Source organism: Punica granatum, chromosome 4 (genome assembly GCF_007655135.1).
Source record: "Punica granatum isolate Tunisia-2019 chromosome 4, ASM765513v2, whole genome shotgun sequence".
Lineage (NCBI taxonomy): Eukaryota > Viridiplantae > Streptophyta > Magnoliopsida > Myrtales > Lythraceae > Punica > Punica granatum.
Window position 1 is genome coordinate 10,671,205 of NC_045130.1, and position 26,620 is coordinate 10,697,824.

The 26,620-nt window shown below is 38.9% G+C and overlaps 2 protein-coding genes across 3 annotated transcripts; one reads left to right on the forward strand and one right to left on the reverse strand.

Annotated features, from left to right (window-relative positions):
* Positions 1 to 409: 409 nt before the first annotated feature.
* On the reverse strand, positions 410 to 17,826 carry LOC116206220. 2 transcript variants are annotated; one of them, XM_031539033.1, is made up of 3 exons: positions 17,693 to 17,826; positions 1,406 to 1,796; positions 410 to 1,209 (listed from the first exon to the last, which is right to left on the reverse strand). In XM_031539033.1, exons 2-3 carry the CDS (start codon positions 1,686 to 1,688, stop codon positions 542 to 544), a joined length of 951 nt encoding a protein of 316 aa, XP_031394893.1. In that variant the 5' UTR covers positions 1,689 to 1,796; positions 17,693 to 17,826; the 3' UTR covers positions 410 to 541. The 2 variants fall into 2 exon arrangements, with proteins under 2 accessions (XP_031394893.1, XP_031394894.1); XM_031539034.1 differs by having other exon boundaries at positions 1,406 to 1,791; positions 17,693 to 17,812.
* Positions 17,377 to 24,978, forward strand: LOC116206219 (uncharacterized protein At1g28695-like). Its single transcript, XM_031539032.1, has 3 exons — positions 17,377 to 17,623; positions 17,705 to 18,112; positions 24,210 to 24,978. The coding sequence occupies exons 1-3, from the start codon at positions 17,468 to 17,470 to the stop codon at positions 24,747 to 24,749; spliced, it is 1,104 nt and encodes a 367-aa protein (XP_031394892.1). The 5' UTR covers positions 17,377 to 17,467; the 3' UTR covers positions 24,750 to 24,978.
* The last annotated feature ends 1,642 nt before the right edge of the window (positions 24,979 to 26,620 follow it).

A 26,620-nucleotide genomic window follows, 5' to 3' on the forward strand; every position in this document is an offset into this window, starting at 1 on the left:
AGACCACACCACGGATATGGTTAGGGGACTAAGTTCGTTTGATTAATGTTATTTCCTTTCTACCAAAAAGAAATGCTAGCTAACTTCGAGTTCTCGCTCAAGTCCTACTGTTGCGGTGGCTTCTTGGCTGAGGGAAGATCTCGGTCTATGAAGATCTAGACTTGAATGAGACCAAGGCAAGCCTCGATTTTAGAGGGAAACGGATAGCCTTGCTTGGGACCCAATCTATCTATCTTTCAGCCGAAAGATGCACGATGCTACATTTGCATGTCATTTCTGCAGTAATTGCTGCAAGTGAGAGATACATTTCCCTGGAACATGCAATTGCCATTTTCTTCACCGGATATGCACAATATACTATATATACGATCAACCAGCACACCAGCATCTTCATCTTCATGAGCTCTTACTTGCACAAACAATGCACTTACTATTTCACCAATTTTCGTCATTTAATACAAGAACTCAGCTCATCATTTAATAGAAACACCGTGGTAGGGATTGACAAAAGTAGCAGATGAAGATGTGAGTTTCCATATGGTCATAGACACAGTGGTCTCTTCTGGTGCTTGAGGCTGCGCACCTTCTTGAGAAGCCCTTTGCGCCCGGGGAAGGGGTTATAAACCTCTTCTAGTTCTACCATATTCTTGTTTGATCCCGACCAGGATGCCTCTTCTTCCCCTTCTCCTCTGCCCCCATCGGCATTGGCATTGGCGTTGGCATTGGCATTGGCATCAGTATTTCTGCCTAGCTTCTTCATCACCTCATCAACTACGTTAGCCCCAGACTTGAATCCGTACTTGTGTCTCTCCGATCTCTTCGATTTCAGCCTCTCCCTCCTCTCTCTCCTCCTCTTCTCCTCTTCTGACAAGACGAGCCCCCCTCCACTTCCACCTCCCCCTGTGATCCTGAATCCATCCCCTCTACTTGTCTCACCTGATGCACTCATCAAATCTCTACCTTCTTTGCCGTTGCTCGAATGAATCCTTCTGGGTATCCTCCCACCTTTGGATGTGCCTAGGAGCTCGAAATTCACCCTGCTCCAGCCCACCTTGTCGTTATTATCCCACCCGAATCTCTCACTGATCTCCAGCAGTTCGGAGACAGCACTCTCAGTCTTCGATGTGGTGGCCCTATTCCCGTTGAGCAGCCCTTCAGCAAACTCCCACTCGATTTTGTCCTTGTACACCGGATCTTCAAGGACCTCATCTGTTGTGCCAGGCCACAGTTATTCGTTCACTCATTAGTTTACATATATTTAACCCAATCGACTATCCTCCATCGTAAAAAGAAATAAAGATCGGACTGAACAGACGACAAGGGGAATGTATGGATAAAATGAGAGAGAGAGAGAGAGAGAGAGAGAGAGAGAGAGAGAGAGAGAGAGCATCATATATAAGCTCACCCGCTAACCTGGACCACTCCTCGAAATCGCGGGCTCGGAGGTTCTTGGATATCCACCGGAGGTAGGTTGAAGGTAGAGTTCCGAGCATCTGGCCTTTGTACTTGCCGAAGTCCATGACTCTGTCTCGGGCTGGGATGGCGGCGGCAATGGTAATGTGGGGTTTATTGATAAAAGGTCCACGACTGCGAGCTGCCAACCTCATGGTCCGATCGGATGTGAATCTTGGGAATAATAAGAATGATGAAGAAGAAGAAGAAGGACTGGGAGGAAGGTAAAGGATCATTGGGGTAGGGTTCTAGGGTGCAGTTTGGCGTAAGAGGCGAGTTATCAATTCTAGTGTAGATGGAGGGGAAAGAAGCCTAAGTTGGCGCCAATAATCCAGAAGTCTGCCCTAATACGATAAAAAAGCAAACCAGAAACTCACCGGTCACAAAGGTCTAGCAAGTAAGATACTCCGACATGTAAAAGATTAGAAACTAAAGATCAAAACCAAATGCACCAGCATCAACCTATGCAGAGGAATTAACAGATCAGCCATCGGCATCCAACAGCATCCATGAGAAAAATCAAACAGAAGGGGAATTTTTGTTTTTTTGGGCCTAAACCGACAAAGAACCAATTACAAGGTAGCAGCTCCTTTTGATTTTTCTCCTGGGGCTCTCCGAAATTGGGGGAGGAAACAGTCAATCTGAAGATGTTTCGACAGAGGAAGGACATAAAAAAGCCATCAATTACCTCCATTTCACACGGACTCATACACCAGCTACCATTTCAAGACCAAAAAAGAAAAAAATCCCCCAGAAATGCAAACCCAGAGGCGCTACTACTGAATCAGACAGAGCAGGAAGAAGCAGCAGACCGCGGAAGAAAGGGAAAGAAAGCATACCCAGATCGCCAATTTCGAGCTAAGAACCTAGAAAACTAAAACGAGGTAGCGGCTATAGATTTTCACGTGTCGGAAGGGAAGGGGAATGATGCGGGGAAGGGCATAACAGGGAGAGGAATGGTATATGTAGGAACGGATTGATTCTCGATGAAGACTACAAATTATAAGAGAACAATTAACAGAGAAGCAAAAATGGGAGTAGACTGCAGTTGAGTATACATACCTGAAGAAGAAGGAGGAGGAGGAGGAGAGGGGGGATTAATGGCGGAAGGACAATGTAATGAATCGAAGGGAGGGAGAGCAGCAGGTTCAAGTGGGACGGCCGACGGAGTAGCAGGAGACGGAGCATTGATAACGTTGGTGTCCGTTAATAATGGTGCTCAAAATAACCAATTAGCCGAACCGAACCGAACCGATCCAAAGGAGAATGCAAACGATTTAGGAGATGGGGTGGTCGATGCTCTAATCCCGACCACCACTGCTCCAGACAAGGTAGCTGCCAGTTTTTGAATTTAGAGAAAATATTCAATAAGATAACTTGAAAATACGAGGTCAAAATTGGAAAAATGAAATACAGAGTTGCCGAGTGAATGCAAGATCGATTGTGTTGATTTAGACTTAAAATTTCAACATTTAAATTAAATGTTAAAATTTCATTTATTAAAGTAAGTTCTTTAATAGACAGTGAATTATTTCCTGCCAAGAAGGAAAATGAAGGCAGTAATAGCGAAGATTAGCATGAATATTTTCATTATTGCTTACCATGTATAGTTTATGTATTTTAGTCATGTATAGATAGTTTACATACTTAGAACTCTGTACATCACTATTTATTCTAATGAATTCACCTCACACAGCAAGTGAGGATTTAGCTAATACACTGTTCTTTATGGTATCAGAGCTTTAAACGGATAACTCCGATCAGCTCATCTGCTTCCGCTCTTTCTTTCTTTTTTTTTTTTTTCAGTGATTATGGCTGACACCACATCCTCACTCGACTCTTCCTCATCTTCCTCTCTTACTTCTTCTGCATCCTCATCTTTCATCATACAAACACCGTCTACTATTCCGACGATTCCCGTCAAACTTGATGGCCAGAATTACTTATACTGGAAAGGTGTTATGAAACCTTTGCTAGCTACCTACGGTTTGCTAGACCATGTTGAGGGTCGGGCTACTGCTCCTAGCAAGACAATTGTCGGTACTGATGGTGTTCAATTCTCTAATCCTGACTTCCTAAAATGGGAATCGAGAGACAATTTTGCTCTCACCTGTGTTATGCTTGCCGTCACCGAGGCAATTGGGGTGACTATCCTCACTGCTAAAACCTCTCACGAGGCCTGGATTTCTCTGGAACGTGCCTTTGTGAATCAGACAGCTGCACAGGAGGATTTACTCGATCAACAATGGCGTGATTTGAAGAAGGGCTCTAAATCGATGGCTAAATTCATCAATTCGGTGAAGGAACATGCTCTTAGATATGCTCAGATCGGGAAGCCCAAGAGCACTGCCGAGATCAACCGCCGAGTTTATACCGGTCTCGGCCCGGAATGGGAACCCATCGTTCTAGCTCAATCCGAACGCATGCTAATAATCAGCACAGACGAGCTTCAATCGCTACTCGTCGGGCACGAAGAACGACGCCTATATGCAGCTAGCCATGGCGCTCCGTCTTCGTCCGAAAGTGCCCCTCTCTCGGGGATTCTTGGTCCTCCTCCGGTCGAGATTCACTACACTGATGGCCGAAGCAACCACAGCGGTCGCAACAAAGGCAAAGGAAAAGGAGGAAAAGGCAACGGGAGAGGAGGAGGCTCGGCATGGGTGTCTGATCGAGGGACAGGAAGAAGAAACCCTAATCAAGGGGGGTCGGGTGGAGAAGATAATCGACTCGGGTCGGGTTATGACAGCACGGGTCAAGCTTACTCGGGTAGCTTACTGTTGGGAATTGGTGTATGCCCTAGAGGCAATCTATAATCAGTTCTGTAATATGATATCTATTTCATTATATTACGAGGCATATCTGTTATTGTGTAGATTGCGCTAAATATGATTTTACACAATAATGTCCTTGGAATAGTAGGTTCAATAGGCATCAAGTGTGACTTGATTGTGAGATCCTATAATTAATGAACATTATTCCTAAATGTCCATAGTCAAAGTATTATCGTTAATTAGGACAACGATAATACGGTTAGACTAGTGTGAGTGTTGATTGATGACCAAGTCTCATAGGTCATGGATATGGAGATATCAAATCACACCACATGTATACATTAAGAGTAATGTGTATTGGACTGACCCACCATGAGATTGCTACATGGGTTGTTACGTAACTGTCATTAGCATATCTCAAAGTGACTATAGTGTAATGGTCCTTTGACTTGAGGTCACCATAGATTCCTACATGTAATGTCATATACTTTGATACTGTCAAACGCCACTGTAACAGGATGGTTATAAAGACAGTTATTGGGTATACCACAGAGCATGGAGAGGAATGTGAGTGATCAAAATAGAATTTGTCCCTCCTACGAAACGGGAGCGATATCTCACGGCCACTTGGTGGTTAAGTCTAAAAGTGTATGCATACCCAAATGAGTCGATATAACGATATCGAGCTCATTTGTTCTGATAGACTTAACCGGTAAACCAAGAAAGAGAAATATTGAGCCATACAAGGATGTCATCGACCATGCCTTGGGCTCAATAGAGATATAGGGGACAATGGATTATATTACACGGTAATATAGGTCACGAGGTTCGTCGAGAAATTGACTTTCCGATTACTTGAGTAACGGTGATGCATTGCTAGATGCCGCTCACTGTTTGTAATATTGAAATAGAGATTTTGATATTACTGTCAACGTAATTGGGAACCTACAGGGTCACACACTACGACTAAATTGACGAGATATTTTGAAACAATAAAATCATCTAATAGAGATTAGATGATTTATGGTGCGACTAATTAATTGGATATTTAATGAGATTAAATTTGTCGATTAATTAGACTCGATTTATTAGATTAAATGGACCAAATTGATGCACGGTTAATATGGTGACACATGGCTTTTATGTGGATTAACATGTGTAAGGACACATGTCATAAGGGAACCTTAATTCCCTAAATCCCACATCGGTTGGGATTTCATCTTCACCCCCCATATTGTTTATAAAAAGGGGCAGTAAGCATGATTATGATTATATATGCTTATATATAAAAGCGCACACATATTATATATATATGCTAATATATATATGTACGTGCATATATGTGTGCATATAAAATATATATAATTTGGGTTGAATTGTTCAACTCAAATTAGGTCCATTAGTCTTAAAAATTTCGGGTGTTGCATCGGTGTTTCTTTCGAGTGTTGGTCGCTAGCACCGCCGATCTCGAAGACTCGTCGACAAAATCGGTGTGGACACCGGTAGAGGCGTCACGCGTGGGACGCTTGGTCGACAATTTTAAATATTCCAGGTACGCTTTTATTTACTCTTATTCTTCTAGTAGGTCTTGGAATTAGTTTCACGGGTAGGAAATTTTGAATTTCTGTCCCTTTTTCGCTTCCGTTGCGCCCCGTGGAACTAGCAATTGGTATCAGAGCCTAGCTAGTTAGAATCTGAGTAGATAATAGCATAAAATATGATTTTATGCTTGGTACTCGTGTGATTATGTTTGATATTTGCGGTGCATGACTGTTAGACATGGACTATGTCCTAGTTGTGTTAGTATAATAGTTATACGTGTGGACTATTATGTAATAGTTACTTAATAGTGTATAGTGAGATCGATTAAATGTTAATCAAATCCCTCAAAATATTAAGTCCATAACCTTCCACCGTGTAACGCTCGTCAAGACCAAGATCGATGAGTGTGTAGACCTTGCCTTCGCAGGATGCCCTTATCTATCCTAGTAAGACGTTGTGTTTACCAGTGGGTCGGACTTAACTGAGCAAGCCTAATAGGATTAGGAGTTCAGAGGCATGTAGTTGGGCATCGATCTATAAGATAGATTTGAATAAGGAGTTATTCACCCAACTAATCAAGAGTTGCATGTGATGCAATTGGGAAAGTGAGTTCCCTACCTAAATAGCCAGTTCTGGGTGAATCAGCCCTCGCTGACTCAGAGCTTGGTGAGATATGGATCTTGAGCTACTATGAGAATGATATTCTCTGAATCAAAACTGAGGGTCATTGATTTGATATAAATAGTGGGAGCAATATTTATAAAGTCCTCATTAAATATTGTTGTGTCATAATACTTATTTTGTATATTTCTATGGTAGTTACCATGGCAGGGAGCACTTCTAGTACTTTCTGTTTGCGATCCGTCCTTGATAAGGACAAACTGTCAGGGAATAATTTCCTTGGTTGGTATCGAAACTTGAGAATTGTTCTCACCCAAGAAAAGAAACTATATGTCTTAGAGCAACCTCTTCTTGCGCCACCACCTGACGATGCCCCCCAAGCTGAGAAAGATGCTTATAGTAAGCATCATGATGATGCCGTAAACGTCGGATGTCTCATGTTAGTCACCATGGACTCGGAGCTTCAGAAGCAACATGAGAACATGAAGGCGTACGATATGATCGTGCATCTCAGGCAGCTCTATCAAGAGCAGGCCCGACATGAGAGATTCGAGATCTCTAAAGCACTTTTTCAGGCAAGGTTGACTGAGGGTAGCCCGGTGGGTCTTCATGTACTCAAGATGATTGGGTACGTCGAGACTCTGGGAAGACTGGGATTTCCTCTGGGTCAAGAGTTGGCCACAGATTTAGTCCTACAGTCGCTGCCCAGCAGTTATAGTCAGTTCATCATGAGCTATAATATGAATGACTACAATAAACCATTGCCTGAACTGCTTAACATGTTGAGAACAGCTGAGCATGATATCAGTAAGGGGACGTCTGTTCTAATGGTCCAGGGGACCAAAAGAAAGGGCAAGGGCAAGAGTAAAGGCCAGAGGGCTAAAGGTGCATCCAAGTATGACTTGGGTGCGTTGAAGCCTAAAGCCAAGGTGGCAAAGAATGATTACTGCTTCCATTGTGGCAACACTGGACATTGGAAGCGGAATTGTAAGGTATACCTAGAGGAGTTGAAGAAGAAGAAGGGAAGTGAGACTTCTACTTCAGGTATCCATGTTATAGAGATCAATGTATCTACTACTTCTACATCTTGGGTATTAGATACCGGGTGTGGTGCTCATATTTGTGGAAATATGCAGGACCTAAAGAACAGTAGATCGTTGGCAAAGGGCGAGGTGGACCTACGAGTTGGAAATGGAGCAAGAGTTGCTACATTAACTGTAGGGACTTATCACCTAGTTTTACCTACTGGGCTTGTATTAGATCTTAACGACTGTTATTATGTACCTGCTATTAGTAGAAACATAATATCTGTTTCTTGTTTGGACAAGAAGGGATTTTGTTTCACTATAAAGAACAAGTGTTGTTCTATGTACATGAATGATGTATATTATGGCAGTGCACATTTAAGTAATGGTCTGTATGTTCTTGATCTAGATACGCCTATTTATAATGTGGAAACCAAACGGCTCAAATCTAATGATTCGAACCCGACTTACCTCTGGCATTGTCGTTTAGGCCATATTAGCGAGAATCGCATCTCTAGACTCCATAAGGATGGATTACTGGACTCGTTTGATTTAGAATCGATCGAGACATGCGAACCTTGCTTAATGGGGAAAATGACTAAGGCCCCTTTTACCGGAAAAGGTGAGCGAGCTAGTGATCTTTTGGCTCTCATACATACCGATATATGTGGACCAGTGAACAAGCTTGCTAGAGGTGGGTATCTCTACTTCATTACATTTACTGATGATTTCAGTAGATTTGGATATGTGTTTTTGATGAAACACAAATCTGAATCCTTTGAAAAGTTCAAAGAATTTAAGAATGAAGTGGAGAATCAGTTGGGTAAGAGCATTAAAGTTCTTCGATCAGATCGAGGAGGTGAATATTTGAGCTATGAGTTCGCTGACTATCTTAAACAGTGTGGGATTTTATCTCAACTGACTCCACCTGGAACACCACAATGGAATGGTGTAGCTGAGAGGAGGAATCGAACTTTATTAGATATGGTTCGATCTTTGATGAGTCATGCAAACTTACCTGACTCCTTCTGGGGATATGCTCTACAGACAGCTGCTCTCATATTAAACAATGCTCCGTCGAAATCAGTTGAAAGGACACCATATGAGATGTGGTATGGGAAACGTCCCAAGATGTCTTTTCTAAAGATATGGGGTTGCGAAGCTTATGTGAAGAGATTGTCTTCGGATAAGCTTGGCCCTAAATCGGACAAATGTTACTTCGTGGGGTATCCTAAGGAAACTCGAGGATACTATTTCTATAATCCCATCGAGGGCAAAGTGTTTGTCGCTCGAACTGCGGTATTCCTTGAGAAAGAGTTTCTCTCCAAAGGAACTAGTGGGAGGAAATTAGAACTTGGGGAATTTCTACCACAAAATGACATTGACCAATCGACGGGCGATGTTGCAGAACAAGTACCACAAGTTGTTGTGGCACAATCTTCTACACAGGTGACACAGGAGCCTCGTAGGTCTAGTAGGATACGTCATGAGCCCGAGAGATATGGATTTCTCGTGACTCAAGACAATGACGTATTGCTCATAGATAATGATGAGCCTACAACCTATGCGGAAGCCGTAATAGGCCCAGACTCTGAGAAATGGCTGGAGGCCATGAAATCTGAGATGGAGTCCATGTACACTAACCAAGTATGGACTTTGGTTGATCCACCTGAAGGGGCAAAACCCATTGGGTGTAAGTGGGTCTTCAAGAAGAAGACTGACATGGACGGTAATGTGATTACCTTTAAGGGTCGACTTGTGGCAAAAGGTTTCAGACAAGTTCATGGTGTTGACTATGACGAAACCTTTTCCCCGGTAGCTATGCTTAAATCCATCAGGATCTTGCTTGCAATTGCAGCTTATTATGATTATGAGATCTGGCAAATGGATGTCAAAACTGCTTTCCTGAACGGGAAGCTCCTCGAGGATGTGTTTATGACACAACCTGAGGGTTTTGTCGATCCACATTGTGCCGGAAAAGTTTGTAAGCTACAACGGTCTATTTATGGGCTGAAGCAAGCTTCTAGGAGCTGGAATCTTCGTTTTGATGATGCAATCAAAGAGTTTGGCTTCATCAAGAATGAAGATGAACCCTGTGTTTACAAGAAGGTTAGTGGGAGCGTAGTAATCTTCCTGGTGTTGTATGTAGACGACATACTTCTGATTGGGAATGACATTCCTTTCCTACAGTCTGTGAAGACTTGGTTGGGAAGGTGTTTCTCTATGAAGGACTTAGGCGAAGCTACCTACGTGCTAGGTATTAGGATCTATAGAGATAGATCCAAGAGACTGCTTGGTCTAAGTCAGAGTGCATACATAGATAAAGTGCTTCGGCGATTTAGCATGCAGGATTCTAAGAAAGGGTCGCTGCCTATGTTACATGGCATAAGCCTTTCGAAGGCTCAGTGTCCTTCTACTCGAGAAGAGAGGGACCGCATGAATAGGATTCCATATGCGTCAGCTATTGGATCCATCATGTATGCTATGTTATGCACTCGATTAGATATCTCGTATGCTTTGAGTATGACGAGTCGATACCAATCAGATCCAGGTGAAAGACACTGGATTGCAGTAAAGAACATCCTTAAGTACTTACGAAGGACTAAGGAGATGTTTTTGGTATATGGAAGCGAAGAAGAGCTCGTTGTAAGAGGTTACACCGATGCTAGCTTCCAGACCGATAAGGACGACAGTAGATCGCAGTCAGGGTATGTGTTTTGCCTGAATGGAGGTGCTGTGAGTTGGAAGAGTTCCAAACAGGAGACAGTAGCCGATTCTACCACAGAGGCCGAGTATATTGCTGCCTCTAACGCTGCAAAAGAGGCCGTTTGGATCAAGAAGTTCGTGACAGAACTTGTTGTGGTTCCTAGCATCGCAGACCCAGTGGATCTCTATTGTGACAACAATGGAGCCATTGCGCAAGCTAAGGAACCCAGGTCTCACCAGCGATCCAAACATATACTCAGGCGCTTCCATCTCATTCGCGAGATCATCGACAGAGGAGATGTGAAGATATGCAGAATACCAACAGATGAGAATCTCGCAGATCCACTTACGAAGCCTCTTGTGCAGCGCAAGCACGAGGCTCACACTAGATCTATTGGCATTAGACAGATGCCAGATTGGCTCTAGTGCAAGTGGGAGATTGTTGGGAATTGGTGTATGCCCTAGAGGCAATCTATAATCAGTTCTGTAATATGATATCTATTTCATTATATTACGAGGCATATCTGTTATTGTGTAGATTGCGCTAAATATGATTTTACACAATAATGTCCTTGGAATAGTAGGTTCAATAGGCATCAAGTGTGACTTGATTGTGAGATCCTATAATTAATGAACATTATTCCTAAATGTCCATAGTCAAAGTATTATCGTTAATTAGGACAACGATAATACGGTTAGACTAGTGTGAGTGTTGATTGATGACCAAGTCTCATAGGTCATGGATATGGAGATATCAAATCACACCACATGTATACATTAAGAGTAATGTGTATTGGACTGACCCACCATGAGATTGCTACATGGGTTGTTACGTAACTGTCATTAGCATATCTCAAAGTGACTATAGTGTAATGGTCCTTTGACTTGAGGTCACCATAGATTCCTACATGTAATGTCATATACTTTGATACTGTCAAACGCCACTGTAACAGGATGGTTATAAAGACAGTTATTGGGTATACCACAGAGCATGGAGAGGAATGTGAGTGATCAAAATAGAATTTGTCCCTCCTACGAAACGGGAGCGATATCTCACGGCCACTTGGTGGTTAAGTCTAAAAGTGTATGCATACCCAAATGAGTCGATATAACGATATCGAGCTCATTTGTTCTGATAGACTTAACCGGTAAACCAAGAAAGAGAAATATTGAGCCATACAAGGATGTCATCGACCATGCCTTGGGCTCAATAGAGATATAGGGGACAATGGATTATATTACACGGTAATATAGGTCACGAGGTTCGTCGAGAAATTGACTTTCCGATTACTTGAGTAACGGTGATGCATTGCTAGATGCCGCTCACTGTTTGTAATATTGAAATAGAGATTTTGATATTACTGTCAACGTAATTGGGAACCTACAGGGTCACACACTACGACTAAATTGACGAGATATTTTGAAACAATAAAATCATCTAATAGAGATTAGATGATTTATGGTGCGACTAATTAATTGGATATTTAATGAGATTAAATTTGTCGATTAATTAGACTCGATTTATTAGATTAAATGGACCAAATTGATGCACGGTTAATATGGTGACACATGGCTTTTATGTGGATTAACATGTGTAAGGACACATGTCATAAGGGAACCTTAATTCCCTAAATCCCACATCGGTTGGGATTTCATCTTCACCCCCCCATATTGTTTATAAAAAGGGGCAGTAAGCATGATTATATATATATGCTTATATATAAAAGCGCACACATATTATATATATATGCTAATATATATATGTACGTGCATATATGTGTGCATATAAAATATATATAATTTGGGTTGAATTGTTCAACTCAAATTAGGTCCATTAGTCTTAAAAATTTCGGGTGTTGCATCGGTGTTTCTTTCGAGTGTTGGTCGCTAGCACCGCCGATCTCGAAGACTCGTCGACAAAATCGGTGTGGACACCGGTAGAGGCGTCACGCGTGGGACGCTTGGTCGACAATTTTAAATATTCCAGGTACGCTTTTATTTACTCTTATTCTTCTAGTAGGTCTTGGAATTAGTTTCACGGGTAGGAAATTTTGAATTTCTGTCCCTTTTTCGCTTCCGTTGCGCCCCGTGGAACTAGCACTTACCACATGCTGGCCCGACTAATCTTGGGCCCAATAACTTACAACATGCTGGGCCGACTAATGCTGGGCCTAATTTTGGCCGGCCCAACTTACTTCCTTCTTCAGCCCGTGGCCCATCTCCTCTTGGGCTAAATCAACATTTTGGATCAAGGCAACACTTCAGGCCCGGTCCATCTGCTATATGTCAGATTTGCAATCGCGCTGGCCACACCGCGCCATTCTGTCAGTTTAATCAATTTTCTGGGGCTCAGGCTCATCTAACCTACGGCTCCTCTCCAACACTTTATGATCCAGACTGGTATATGGACTCAGGAGCTACACATCATGTGACTTCAGATTTCTCTAATCTTAGTGTTCGTGATGCCAATTTAAGTTCAGATCATCTCCATGTGGGTGATGGTAAATCTCTTCCAGTTTTAGCCTCTGGTTCTTCTACTATTAAACTTCCTTTACGACCTTTGCATTTGAAACATATTCTTTATGCACCTAATATTTCCAAAAATCTCATTTCTATATCTAAATTTGCCAAAGATAATACCTGCTTCTTTGAGCTTCACCCAGATTGTTTCATTGTGAAGGATCGTCATACTCATCAGGAGCTTATGCGTGGCCCAGTTAAGGATGGACTTTACTGTTTCCACCCGGGAGGCAGGCACATCGAACGTCCTGAAGCTCATCTCTCTGTGTCTGGATCTAGTGTCCTATGGCATCAACGCCTTGGTCACTCGTCTTTTTCCACTATTCGTCATGCATTAAGTACTTCTTGTTCTCTGAATAATGATCATATTGGTCATATTTGTCCTGCTTGTCAAGAAGGAAAAATAATAAATAATTCTTTTCCACCTACCTTTCATAAAAGCACATCCTTATTTGAGCTTATTCATACAGACATTTGGGGTCCTGTACCAATCACTTCTCATACTGGTCATCATTACTATATTCACTTTCTTGATGATTATAGTAAATACTCATGGTTTTATGTTCTCAAATCTCGATCTGATGTACTTAGTGTTTTTCGAGCTTTTCGGCTTCAAATAGAGAATCTCTATGGACATCGAATCAAGTATTTTCAATCAGATGGTGCGAAGGAGTTCTTATCTGCGGATTTTCAATCTGAACTGCAGAAAAATGGTATTTTTCATCGTATCTCGTGTCCTCATGTTCCTCAACAGAATGGTTCTGCTGAACGCAAACATCGTCATATTGTTGACATGGGTCTTACATTACTTTCTCATTCTTCCATACCATCAAAATTTTGGGATTTTGCTTTTGAAACAGCGGTATACCTTATTAATAGGTTACCTACTAGATCTATTAATTCCAAATCTCCTTATGAAGTACTTCATGGCAGTCGACCCGATTATTCTATCTTACGGGTATTTGGATGTCTCTGTTTTCCATATTTACGTCCTTACACCCGTCATAAGCTAGAACCTCGATCCCAACCCTGTATTTTCCTCGGATACCCTTATCACTATCAGGGTTATCGATGTCTAAATCCTACCACTGGTCGTATTTTTTTATCTACTCGAGTTGTTTTCGATGAGCATTCCTTCCCTTTCAGGACAGGTGCGCCTATCTCGGTGGATGCTGATCGATCCTCTTCTAGCCCCGCATTTGCTACTGGTATGTCTTTTCCCTCTTCTTCCAATATCAGTTCCACTTCTATTCCTATTCCATCATCTGTTTCTATGCGCATCCCTAGCTTCAGTGATCCCGTCACTTTACCCACTGAGTCACCTGTATCTGCTCCTGAGGTTCATAACCACTCTACAGATCCTACAGTTCAGGTTGAGGATGCTGTGGGTGCTGTTGTTGCACCTGCTACTCAGAACACTCACAGGATGATGACGAGGTCTAAGGATGGTACTCTGCCTCCTCCTCGATTCTCTATCTCTCGCCACCCTTCGGCTTTTTCTGTTTCTGCTGCGCTACAGGAACCTTGCACATTTGCTCAGGCTAGCAAACACTCTACTTGGCGAGCAGCGATGGAGGAAGAATATACAGCATTACTCCAGAATCACACTTGGGATCTTGTCCCACCTTCCTCTGCGCAAAATGTTGTTGGTTGCAAATGGGTTTACCGCATCAAACAAAAGGCCGATGGCACTATCGATCGTTTTAAGGCTCGACTGGTGGCAAAGGGATTTAATCAAAGAGAATGAGTCGATTATTCAGAAACATTTAGTCCAGTCATCAAGCCGGTTACCATTCGGACAGTTCTCTCTATTGCTGTCTCGTCCCAGTGGCCGATTCGACAACTAGACGTGAAGAACGCATTTCTTCATGGGCATCTCGCTGAGGAGGTTTATATGTCTCAACCTCCCGGTTTCATCGATGCCTCTCGTCCTAATCATGTCTGTAGACTTCGCCGATCTCTTTATGGACTCAAGCAAGCTCCCTGGGCCTGGTTCCAACGACTTAACACTTATCTTCAGAAACTTGGGTTTTCGGATTCCAAAGCTGATCCCTCGTTGTTTATCCTCCGAGGACCTACTTTTCTTGTCTATGTACTCGTCTATGTTGATGATATCATCCTGACGGGAACCCCAGGTGCACCCTTCCACTCCATAATTACTGCCTTACAACAGGAATTTGCCATGAAGGACCTCGGTCCTCTTCACTATTTTCTTGGAATGGAGGCACGCACTGATGGTACTGGACTCTATCTCACACAGTCCAAGTACATTCATGATATCTTAGCTCGCACTTCTATGCTGGAATGCAAGCCTATCAGCTCTCCAGTCTCATCAGGATCTCGGCTTTCTCTTCATCATGGAGATTCTTTTCCAGACCCTTCTCTCTACAGGAGTACAGTTGGTAGCCTCCAGTATCTCTCGCTCACCAGGCCTGACATTGCCTATGCGGTAAATCAAGTATGTCAGTTTATGCACTGTCCAACTACTGTTCATTGGATAGCGGTGAAACGTATCCTACGATATCTCAAGGGTACAATCACATACGGCCTTCATATTCGTCCAAGCCCTATCTCATCTATTCATGGTTTTTCGGATGCTGATTGGGCGGGTAATCCTGATGATCGTCGTTCTGTCAGTGGTTTCATTGTTTTTCTTGGCTCCAATCCCATCTCTTGGAGCTCCAAAAAGCAGAGGACAGTTGCCCGATCGAGCACTGAATCTGAGTATAAGAGTCTCGCCAATGCTACTGCGGAGATTCTATGGCTCCAGTCCCTACTTCAGGAACTTGGGGTTTCACAGCATCACCCTCCGACTCTTTGGTGTGATAATATCTCTGCGATTTATCTTACGGCGAATCCCGTCTTTCATGCTCGAACCAAGCACATTGAGATTGACTATCATTTTGTGCGGGAGTGTTTCATGCGCAACCAACTATCAATCCGCTTCATTCCTTCCGATGACCAACTAGCTGATGCACTCACAAAAGGCTTATCTTCTTCTCGCTTTGTTGACATCAGCTCCAAGCTTCACGTGGCACAGTCCCCGTTCGGCTTGCGGGGGAGTAATAGCGAAGATTAGCATGAATATTTTCATTATTGCTTACCATGTATAGTTTATGTATTTTAGTCATGTATAGATAGTTTACATACTTAGAACTCTGTACATCACTATTTATTCTAATGAATTCACCTCACACAGCAAGTGAGGATTCAGCTAATACACTGTTCTTTAGGCAGAAACACACATCAAAAACTTCCCTTTGGTTTTACATTTTAACTCTAATTTTAATTTTTTTCACTATACAATAAAAATTAATAATACAATTATTACTTTTTATTTTTTAATTTTTTTAATCATTCAATTTAATTTTTAATATTAAATTATTTTGCATATCTATTACTTTTTTCACAATTTAACAACACAATCATGATTTTTTCTCAACTATTTATCATTTTTTTCATACTTTTTTTTTCATAATTTAACAACATAATCATTATAATCCAATTAAAATCAAAATTCAATTCTATTTAATTCTAAAATTAAACGCATCACAGCCTTCAAAAGTTCAGCTATTGTACTCTCTGGATAAGGATAAACAAACATAACAATGAGAGCCCCACTAAATTCCAAAATACCATTTTCTTTTATTTTGCTGGAAAGATTCTTAAATCCGAAATATCAATTACTCTTCATGTATCTCAAGAGATGCATGGAATGAAACCTGACTATATATAGATTACTTTACTATATACAGATTATAGTAGATTCTAGCAAATATGGACTTTGTTCTACATATTTACGACCTTGCAGGGCAAGACAATAGTAACTTGTTTGAATTGTAAATTATGGATTGTTATGGAGGGTTATCATAATTCATCCCTTCATAATTATTCATAATCTGCAATCTAACCAAGTAGTTATAAGAGAATTTGAAGAGTCAAAGGAGTGAGAAGATGACTACAGAGGAAAGCATACGATAAAGAAGGGACATTGTGCTATAGTGGTGGCAAGAGACAATGCAGATATCATGTATCAATGATGGAAGTGGATATGCATGAATTTAAATTAAAAAAATTCAATAATTGATTGTCCTTTTTATCAGAAAACAATTTTGACAAAGAAAAGCTTTAAAACAAGAAAGGACGGTGACATGACCCGTAATATCGTGGGCTTCTCTTTGATTTTTCTATAGGCTTTACTTTTTTAGGTAGATGTATAGGCTTTACTTTAATCTTTTGTTTTCTCCCGTAGTTAATGAAAACCTTAACTATGGTTAATTATGTGAGGCATTGCAGGTTTCTCTGTTTAATTTATGAGCACCGCTAAATCATTCGAATTGGGAAGTGTCGAACACTTTAGATGGGGTTGCATGGAAAAGCGTGCACATTTAATTCATACGAGAGAGTCGAAAGCCTTATTTGGATTGTAGATTAAAAAATTTTAATTTTACCTTTAATTCAATACATTATATAATAAAAATTCATATTTTTTAAGTAAAATATTTTAATTTTAATTTTAACTCAACACACTACACAATAAAAACACACGTTTTTTAAGTCAAATTTATAATCTCATCTTATTTGTCATTTTTTTATAATCATAATCAAAATCAAAATTAAAAATCAAAATTATTTTAATTCAAAAATCAAATTCACCGGAAGGCTCTTTCTAAGAAAATAGTAGGAGAAAAAGTAATTTCCCTTAATTTATAGGGCAAACTATTGGCTTGATTAATTAAGCTGCCAAAATTCATTGGTTCCCTACTAAACTTCAGATGCATACCATTCATTCTACTTTTTCTTCCTTTCCTTCCTCTCCTCTATTGTTTCATGGAGAAATCCAAGACCCCTATTCTGAACCTCACAATCCTCCCCCTCCTCTTCACTGGGCTTCTCTATATCGTCCTCATTTCTAATTCATCTCCAGCCTCACTACTCCTCCCGCCGAGGGCCACATTCCCGGCATGCTCCGGACACAGAAAATCGGTAAACTCCCCATTTCTCTTGCTAGTTTTTCATCCCTCCGTTGTAATGCAACACAAACATGGTTCTTACCATTAACTTCAGGCAGAGTCGCCGGCTCATGAAGCCCCGCCACGAGACGACCTAGAGCTTGCACTGAGGAGAGCATCCATGGGGAACCGGACCGTGATCATAGCCATAGTGAACCAGGCTTACGTGGACCCTGCGAACTCGGAGGACTCGGACTGGACCATGCTGGACCTGTTCCTGGAGAGCTTCTGGCTCGGGGAGGGCACGAGGAAGCTCCTCGACCATGTCCTGGTCGTAGCATTGGATCGGACGGCCTACATGATGTGCAGGTTCCGGAGGCTCAACTGCTATAAGTTGGTGTCGGATGGGGTCGATTTCTCGGGCGAGAAGCTCTTTATGTCGGGGGACTTCCTCAAGATGATGTGGAGACGGACCAATTTCTTGACTGACGTTCTGAGACGAGGTTACGACTTCATTTTCACGGTATGTTCTATGTTTATATATTTTGTTGATTTGCTCTAGAAATTGTTAATAACTCTGATTAATATGGCATAGCCTTCCTACTAAAAAAAGAAATTGTTAATAACTCTGATTAATATGGCATAGCCTTCCTACTAAAAAAGAAATTGTTTAATAACCCTGATGAGTATTGGAATGACGCACAAGATGCAAATTGAGGTAAAGATATAAGGCCTTGTTTGGACAGTAAGAAAAAAACTTTAACTCAACACACTACACAACAAAAACACATATTTTTCAAGTCAAAAATTTTAACTTTAATTCAAAAGACTATACAACAAAAACGCACGTTTTTCAAGTCAAATTTATACTCTCATCTCATTTGTCATTTTCTAAAATCAAAATCAAAATCAAAATCAAAGTTATTTTAACTCTGAAACCAAACACACCATAACAGTGCGTTTGATTTCAGAATTAAAGTTTTGAATTTATAATTTTGATTTTGATTATAAAAAAAGATAAAAAAAAATAGAGCCTGTGGACCCTATCAATTTTGTTATGTAGTGTATTGGGTAGTGTATGAAATTGTATATTGAATAATATACGGGGCCACCAATTTAACTTCGAAAAAGCATGTTTTGTTATGTAGTGTATTGAGTTAAAGTTAAAGTTAAAATTTTAAACCGCGACTTCGAAACCAAACGGAGCAACACTTCTTTCGCAATTGAAGTTTAAGATTTTAACTATAACTTTAATTATACTCACTATACAACAAAAATTAACTCTTTAAAATAAAAAAAGGTGGACTCATACATAAACTCACATATAAATCAATTATATTCAATTCAATCTTTAATATTAAATTCTTTCAACTATTCATTATTTTTTTTATATTTTTTATCATAATTCAATAATACAATCATTACAACCCAATTAAAATCAACATTCAACTCAACTTTAAAATTAAACCTACCTAATTCATGTTAAATAGTACTTTAATTCTCGAATAAATAATATAGACACAAAACCGTCAGTCCAATCACCCCTACGCCGATGCTCGAAGAAAGCATCGGTCCTAGATCCCTTTCCCACCGCTTTCAACTATTGTCATTTTAGAAAATTGAAAATTCAAACACCTTTTAAAACAGTTCACCAAGCTTAATAAAGCGTGGGTGTGTTGGATAAATTTTTATATAAAATGAGCTTAATTTAGATTTGAGTCCACCTTCAACACAAAAGTCTGTGGGATTATTGTCCTCTTACACCTCCAATTGTTCTCTAACATTCCGTCCTTACGTGGTATCGTGTTGTCTTAAACGTTCTACATAGCCTAAACCATTTGACAGAACCACTCGTATACACACATCCGACCTCACTACAAAGTCCCAAAATTGGACACAACAGATGCTTGTTCGAGGCGTAAGCTACGCTTATACTCGAGCCTACGGGTCGTACGGACCCACACATACACACACATTATGCACGGTACGTGTCCAAGATTGTTATCTTGGGCTCTAATACTAGCTGAATAATTTTTATATATATAAAATGATTTTAATTCGAATTTGAGTGCATCTATAACCTAAAAATCTAAACTTGTAAGTTGCTGGACTTTTATCTCATATAAACTGCTCAATATTTCTTTGTTTAACTGGTTTGGGACAATTGCCCTTTCATATCTCCAATTTTTCTCCAACATGGTGAAGGTCTACCTTCGTTTACGCTTTTGAAAGTATCGAGTTAGGACGGTTACGTGTTAGTTTTGACTATGCTTTGCCAAGCATCGGCAAAAAGTGTGGTTTAAAACCGACACTATAGTGAAATAAATATATGTTGGGTATAATATATACCCTCATCTCTTGAGGTTTTATTGAATGACTCCATATATTTTTTAAATTTATTAATATTTTTAAAATTATTTCATTATTCTTAAAAATTTGTATGATAACAAATTTATTTGGGAAATGTTTCCGTGGTAAATGCTACTACCACTCCAACGAAGTTACGGACGATCTAGTTTCATAGTTTGTAGCATCAGGTGGTGGTGCGGTGGCCAACAAAGTCTCCATTTCGAATTCTAAATTTTAGAGTTCCTAGTTTAAAATATTGATGTTATGATTGAGGTCTCGCCAACTGTAAATGCCATCATTGTAGATAACTGAAGGCTTAAATGTCCTCCGACGATCTCGAATGGGGTATCTACAAGCGTTATTTTTCTTTTCTTTTTATAATTTTCATAATTTTAAAAAGATATATTTCATTCGCAAAAAACAAGGGTAAATGTGGACCAAGTGTGTTAGGGGTGTACGAGTCCGGGTATTCTGTTTTTTTCACGATATCCGGACTCTACCCTGTAAGGAACGCGTTTCAAGATTTTGGAAATGGACCATACCTTATTGAGTCATAGAATTGGAACCTATCCGGAACATGCATGATACCATGGATCCGGGTACCTTGTTGGAACCTGTAAAATTTCATCCGTAATTAGTAATAACGCAAAATCGAATGTCGACATAGATTTAGATTTTTTAAAATTAGTGACTATATTTTCTAAACATATGAATATCTTAATATAACTATATATATAATTGAGAAATTATTATCCGGGTCACAGTATTGGTTCCGGTTCCGATTCTAAGTACTATATATGCAAGAATCAAAACCAGAATATGTTTTTCATCGATTTCTTATTTTAATACTCGGATCTTACTCAATTTTTAATATGAGTTATCCGGATTCTACCCTAATTGGTAGCTTTCCATCAGTTTCGGATATACCCGGTATCCGTATACACCCCTAAAGTGTGTTACCTTAAGAATAATTTTAAATAAAAGATAGGGTAAAATTGAAAAAAAAAACTAAAAACTAAGGACCAATAGAGTTTTTCCTTTAGTTCACATGGTCAAAGGGGTGCGGGGTGCAGAATGAGAGAAGGTATGATGGAACAAAATTACTTTTGATGGTAAATTTTTATTTTTATTTTTTATTCACGAAGAAAAACTTTGTTCATATATAACTTTGTTATTGTAAATAACTGTGTTCATATATAAATAAGGGGAAATTCAAACATGACATCGAGTTACGATGACACGCTTTGTACTTTAATTTAAATACTTAGTACTTTAGTTCAAATGTTTGGTATTTTTGCTATTTGTGATGGATTATATAAAGGGTAAATTGTACTGGTGGATCAAAATGTTTTACAAATGTTTCATTATGGTCTAAAAAGTTTTTTCCGCTACATGATGGTACAAAATATTTAAAAGTTGTTTTATAATGGTACAAACCGTCAACTCGAGCTTGACGCCGTCAAGCCGACGCTGACAAGCCGACGCTGACGTGGCTACTACATGTCACTTCCTTGCTGACGTGGCCGAAAAATTTTAAAACTTTTAAAAATAATTTTAAATTGTAAAAACTTTTAAAAAGAATTTTAAATTTTAAAAACTTTTAAAAAAAATTTAAACTTTTAATTTAAAATTTAAAAGAATTTTTATTATTTTAAATTAAAAATAATTTTTATATTAAATTAAAAATAAATTAAATTTAAAATTTAAAATTTTTTACAAAATTATTTAAAATTATTTTTAAAAATAAAAAAATTATTTAAAAAAATTTAAAATTTTTTTAAAATTTTTCTAAAATTTTACTCTTTTTTTTTTTTTTTTTTTGTATTTTTTTAAAAGAAATTAAAATATTTTAAAATATTTTTTTCAAAATTTTTACTCTTTTTTTGTATTTTTTAAATTTTTATTTTTATTTTTTAGGACTTTTTAAAATTTTATTTTCTCTTAAATGACGTGGCATACTATGATTGGTTCCACGTAACAAAAGTGACACATAGGACACGCCACATCAGCTAAATGTTAACAGCGTTAGGGCCAATTGACTGTTTGTACCATCATGAAATAACTTTGAAACATTTTGTACTATCATGTAGCGAAAAAAACATTTTGGACCATAATGAAACATTCGTAAAATATTTTGGACCACCAGTGCAATTTACCCTTATATAAAATACTAAATACTTCAATTGTAATACTAAATCCTTCAATTCGAAGAAGAAGTAAAAAAATATTTGTACTAATCAAGATTATTAAAAGTACTTAAATACTTGAACTGAAGTACTGAGCGTTTGAACTGAAAGTATTAAATGTGTTACGGTAACTTGATGTCATGCTAAAAAGACCCATGAATGAAACCGATGATGCGTTTGACACTACAATATTGAATATTGAACTTTGACATTGCTCCAATTCCCCTTCTTGGGGATGCAGTGAATTTAATATTGAATGGCGAGCTCGACCATGGTATGATTCCTCCGATCGGACTTATCGGGGAGGCAATGAATTTAATATTGTTTGCTCCACTTTATCGTGTAGGCAGTGAATTTATTTGACTTACAATGCCCTAGAGGTGGAATTGTCATGAAACGACTGTCGATCAATAACAAGAAGAATTTAGTGCAGTAAAACTCATTCTCGATTTGTAGTAATGAAATACTAGAGATACCCAACAATGAGATGATACAAGTCGCGAAACAGATTCCGATCATGTATAACAAAAGAGGGGAACCACTGTCATGGAGCTTATAGTGATGAGAACATCAAGGATGTACTTGGACTACCTAAGGTACAGCCCCTTGGAGTAGAACTAAAAAGGCAAAGCCAAAATTTATACGAATAATTAGAAGAAAAATTATACAAATAATTAGAATTATCATTGTTTCATAAACTTTTTTTATTTAAGTTGGGCGAAATTTTAAGATGACTGGGCATTACGATGACATATTTGGTATTTTAATTCAAATATTTAGTATTTTTTTCAAATATTTAGTATTTTAGTTTGGTATCAAAACACTTGAACTAAAATACTGACTTGTTGATAAAAAATACTAAACAATTGAAATAAAATATTAAACGGTGTCACCGTGTCACCATGTCATGCTAGAAAGACCCTGCAGTTGGATACAGACACATAGCTCATCAAATTACAACACATAAATGTCTGTCATATTTTATGGAAAAAACCAAACTTTTAGCTGAGGTCAAGGGTTGTCTACCCAACCTCAAATTTCACCAGTAAGTTAAAATCAACTATTTTCACATCATTTGATGGGAGCCTTATAATTAATCCGTCCCCCACCATCTAGTTATTTCCCATATCTTATTAATTAACTAAGAGCATCCCGTATTACGAGAGTGTATGAAAAAATTAGCCATCTATATATCAGTGCATTACGCGATTGTGTGAAAAAAAAATTAACAATCTCTATATCTATATATAAAAGTAAAACAAATTACGTCAAGTGATAAATACTCATAATAAATGTTATCAATATTCTAAAGTAAATACTATAATCACTAAATAAATATTATAAGTAAATTACACAAAGAATAAATAAGTATATTATACAACAAATAATTTCTCATCATATATATACAATACCACGCATAGAATTAAAGTATAATAAACAACTAAAAATTATTTTAATTTGTTTTGGGTCCCTCAAGTTTTTAATCATGAAAAATTGCTTAGAAAAAGCCACCACAAGCCACCACATTAGCTTTCTGTCTACTTTTTGACGGAGTATAGACAGGCACGCGCCGTGGAGTGAAAAATTTTATTTTTGTGTGCTATACAATGAAATCGTTTTGATTTGTGGTGCAGCGTGAAAAAATTTTACTTTTCATGCAATATGGTGAAATTATTTCAACTTGTGCTGCAACGTGAAAAAGGTCTCCATACTATGTTGTATAGTGTAATTTTACCTAAAAAAATTTATGTTAGTAAAGTGGCACAAAATGTCGACTCATGATCAAGAGATTATGAGTTTAGTCCTCACAAATGGGACTTATGTGTATTCTTTTATTTATTTTTTTATTTCTTGTTCTTATATTACGCCATGTGTGCCTCCCTTATGACCGGAAAAAATTATATCGTCGGAACTTTTGGGATTAATAACTATGGTATATAGCTTATAGTTAACGGAATTTTTGGGAAAGAGCAGGTGTTATATATTGCATTATTTTTCTAATTGACCGAAGATAGCACTGGTAGCAGTTAACTTAATTTTGAACAGTTCATTTTCATTTTCAATTTTCTCCTTGCCTTTGAACAGGATACAGATGTTATGTGGTTGAGAAATCCGTTTATCCGATTAAGCAGTGACGAAACTGAAGATCTCCAGATTAGTACTGATTCGTTCAACGGTGACCCTCGTTCCGAGGAAAACTACATCAACACAGGCTTCTACTTTGTCCGATCGAACAACCGGACCATCTCATTGTTCGAAATGTGGTATTCCATGAAAGACAATTCCACGGGAATTAAGGAACAAGATGTCCTAGTCAACCTAATGCAATCGGGCAATTTCAAAGCATTGGGACTCAAGGTTAGGTTCTTGGACAGCCTTTACTTCAGCGGATTCTGCACTGATAGTAGAGATTTCGGATCAGTCAGCACAGTCCATGCCAACTGCTGCCGAAGCATAGTAGCCAAGATATTCGACCTCACAGCGGTCCTTAGAGACTGGAAGCGGTACAGGTTTTGGCATCGGAAGTCTGGATATGCTCGGAATGAAACCTTTCCTTACAAGTGGTCGAACCATGTCGGCTGCCTGAAGTCATGGGGGATACCAATAAATAACACGCTTACTTAGGGGAATTCTGGAAGAAGAACGCTCTAACCATAGCAGCATATTTATTTATAGGATAACATCTCCGAGTATCCGTTATCTTCCGATAATAATAAAATTCAAGGAATATATGTTCTCAGTGATTAGGATTAGTCTAGACTAGATATAGTTGGGATTATATGAGTGTTTCACGATAGATGCAAATTCCAACATTTTCCATCGACAAATACCCATTGAATATTTACTCACGAAATGCCCTACATTATTGTCATGTCATTTTCATCCCAAGACCTACGCACACGTAGGAAAGTTGTAGCAACTAGGGCCATAAGAAATTCATGGCGCACTGCCAAAAAGGTACATAAGAATGTCTGTCTTTTCGATTAGCCCTTTTGTTTCTGGTCATATATTTCTTTTCTTGCTTTTTGGATTACAAATCAGATTCACAGAACTATATAAGAAAACTAGAAAAAGGGAAAATAAAGGAGCACCATGAATATGAGAGTAACGTCTCTCACTGTCAATTGGACATGCGATACCACTACATCCGATCTCCTTACTCTGCTCTAGTCGTATTTTCATATAGGGAACGGTGTCAAGATTCAATGTTGATGACTCGATCTCCACATCGAGGGGTCTCAAACAGGCTTTGCCAATAATTGATGAGGCGAGTTGACGATATATATGCATATATGTTTGTTTGACAAATTGCAGTACGAACCATGGCCTGCACACTGCTTTCTGCCGACACATATATAATATCCATATTTACATGTTTCTATGTACATTTTCTTGCTGCGATACAAATCTTCTGTAATATCTTTCTAACCTTCGAAAACTTACAAGAAAATTTTAAGGAAAAATATGAATATACGAATAATTAAAATTTATCCCCGTCTTATAGATACTTTTGAATTAGATGCAGACTTTACATATGTGATGAGTTCGATGTTATTGGTTATATCTGTTCCTTTACGTCTCATAGTTTTTCTTTCCTAGCTACTAACTGATGATCAATTACGAGATCTAAATGGCTTAGTATCAAAATATTATGGGCTCCAACCGATCGAGGTCGCTAAATCTCAATCTAATAACTGCCACAAAACCAAACTTTGCTTAGGTCAAGGTTGCCTACCCAAACTCAATTTATTTCACCGTTTGATGGAAATCAATTATTTTTCACTTGATTTGATGGGAAAAGGTTTCAATGGGTTACCCCTCAAGAACTAATTTCCCGAGTCTAATGAATTAACAGCTCATAGATTAGAGTTGATAATGTCAATAGCAAGTATCGTTGCCAACCAAATTCAAGGATTCTTTTTTCCTTCCAAATGATCAGGTGATTTGTGTTGTATCCCGATGTTCATGAATTTATCTAATTACTTATTCTTTTTGGGCGAGAACGAGAATGAAATCCATAATTAACATAACCTTTGGGTAATAGAGCTGGTGTTATATGTTGCACTACTTTTGTATCCTCTGATGTTTCAGTTGTAGCACCTAACAATTAATTTTTGAACAGGACATCGATGTTATATGGTTCAGGAACCCGTTCGCCCAATTAAGCGGCAACGAAACCGAAGATCTCCAGATCAGCATCGATGTGTTCAACGGCAATCCCTGGTCCGAGAAAAACCTCATCAACACGGGCCTTCCACTTTGTTCGATCAAACAACCGAGCTGTCTCCTTGTTCAAAACATGGTACTCCACGAAGGACAATGCCGCGGTGAAGAACAGGATGTCCTGCTCGACCTGACGCGACGGGGCACATTCAGAGTATTAGGACTCAAGGCTAGGTTCTTGGACACACTTTACTTTAGCAGGTTCTGTACCGACAGTAGAGACTTCGGATCAGTCACCACAACGCACGCCTACTGCCGAATCATAGTTGCCA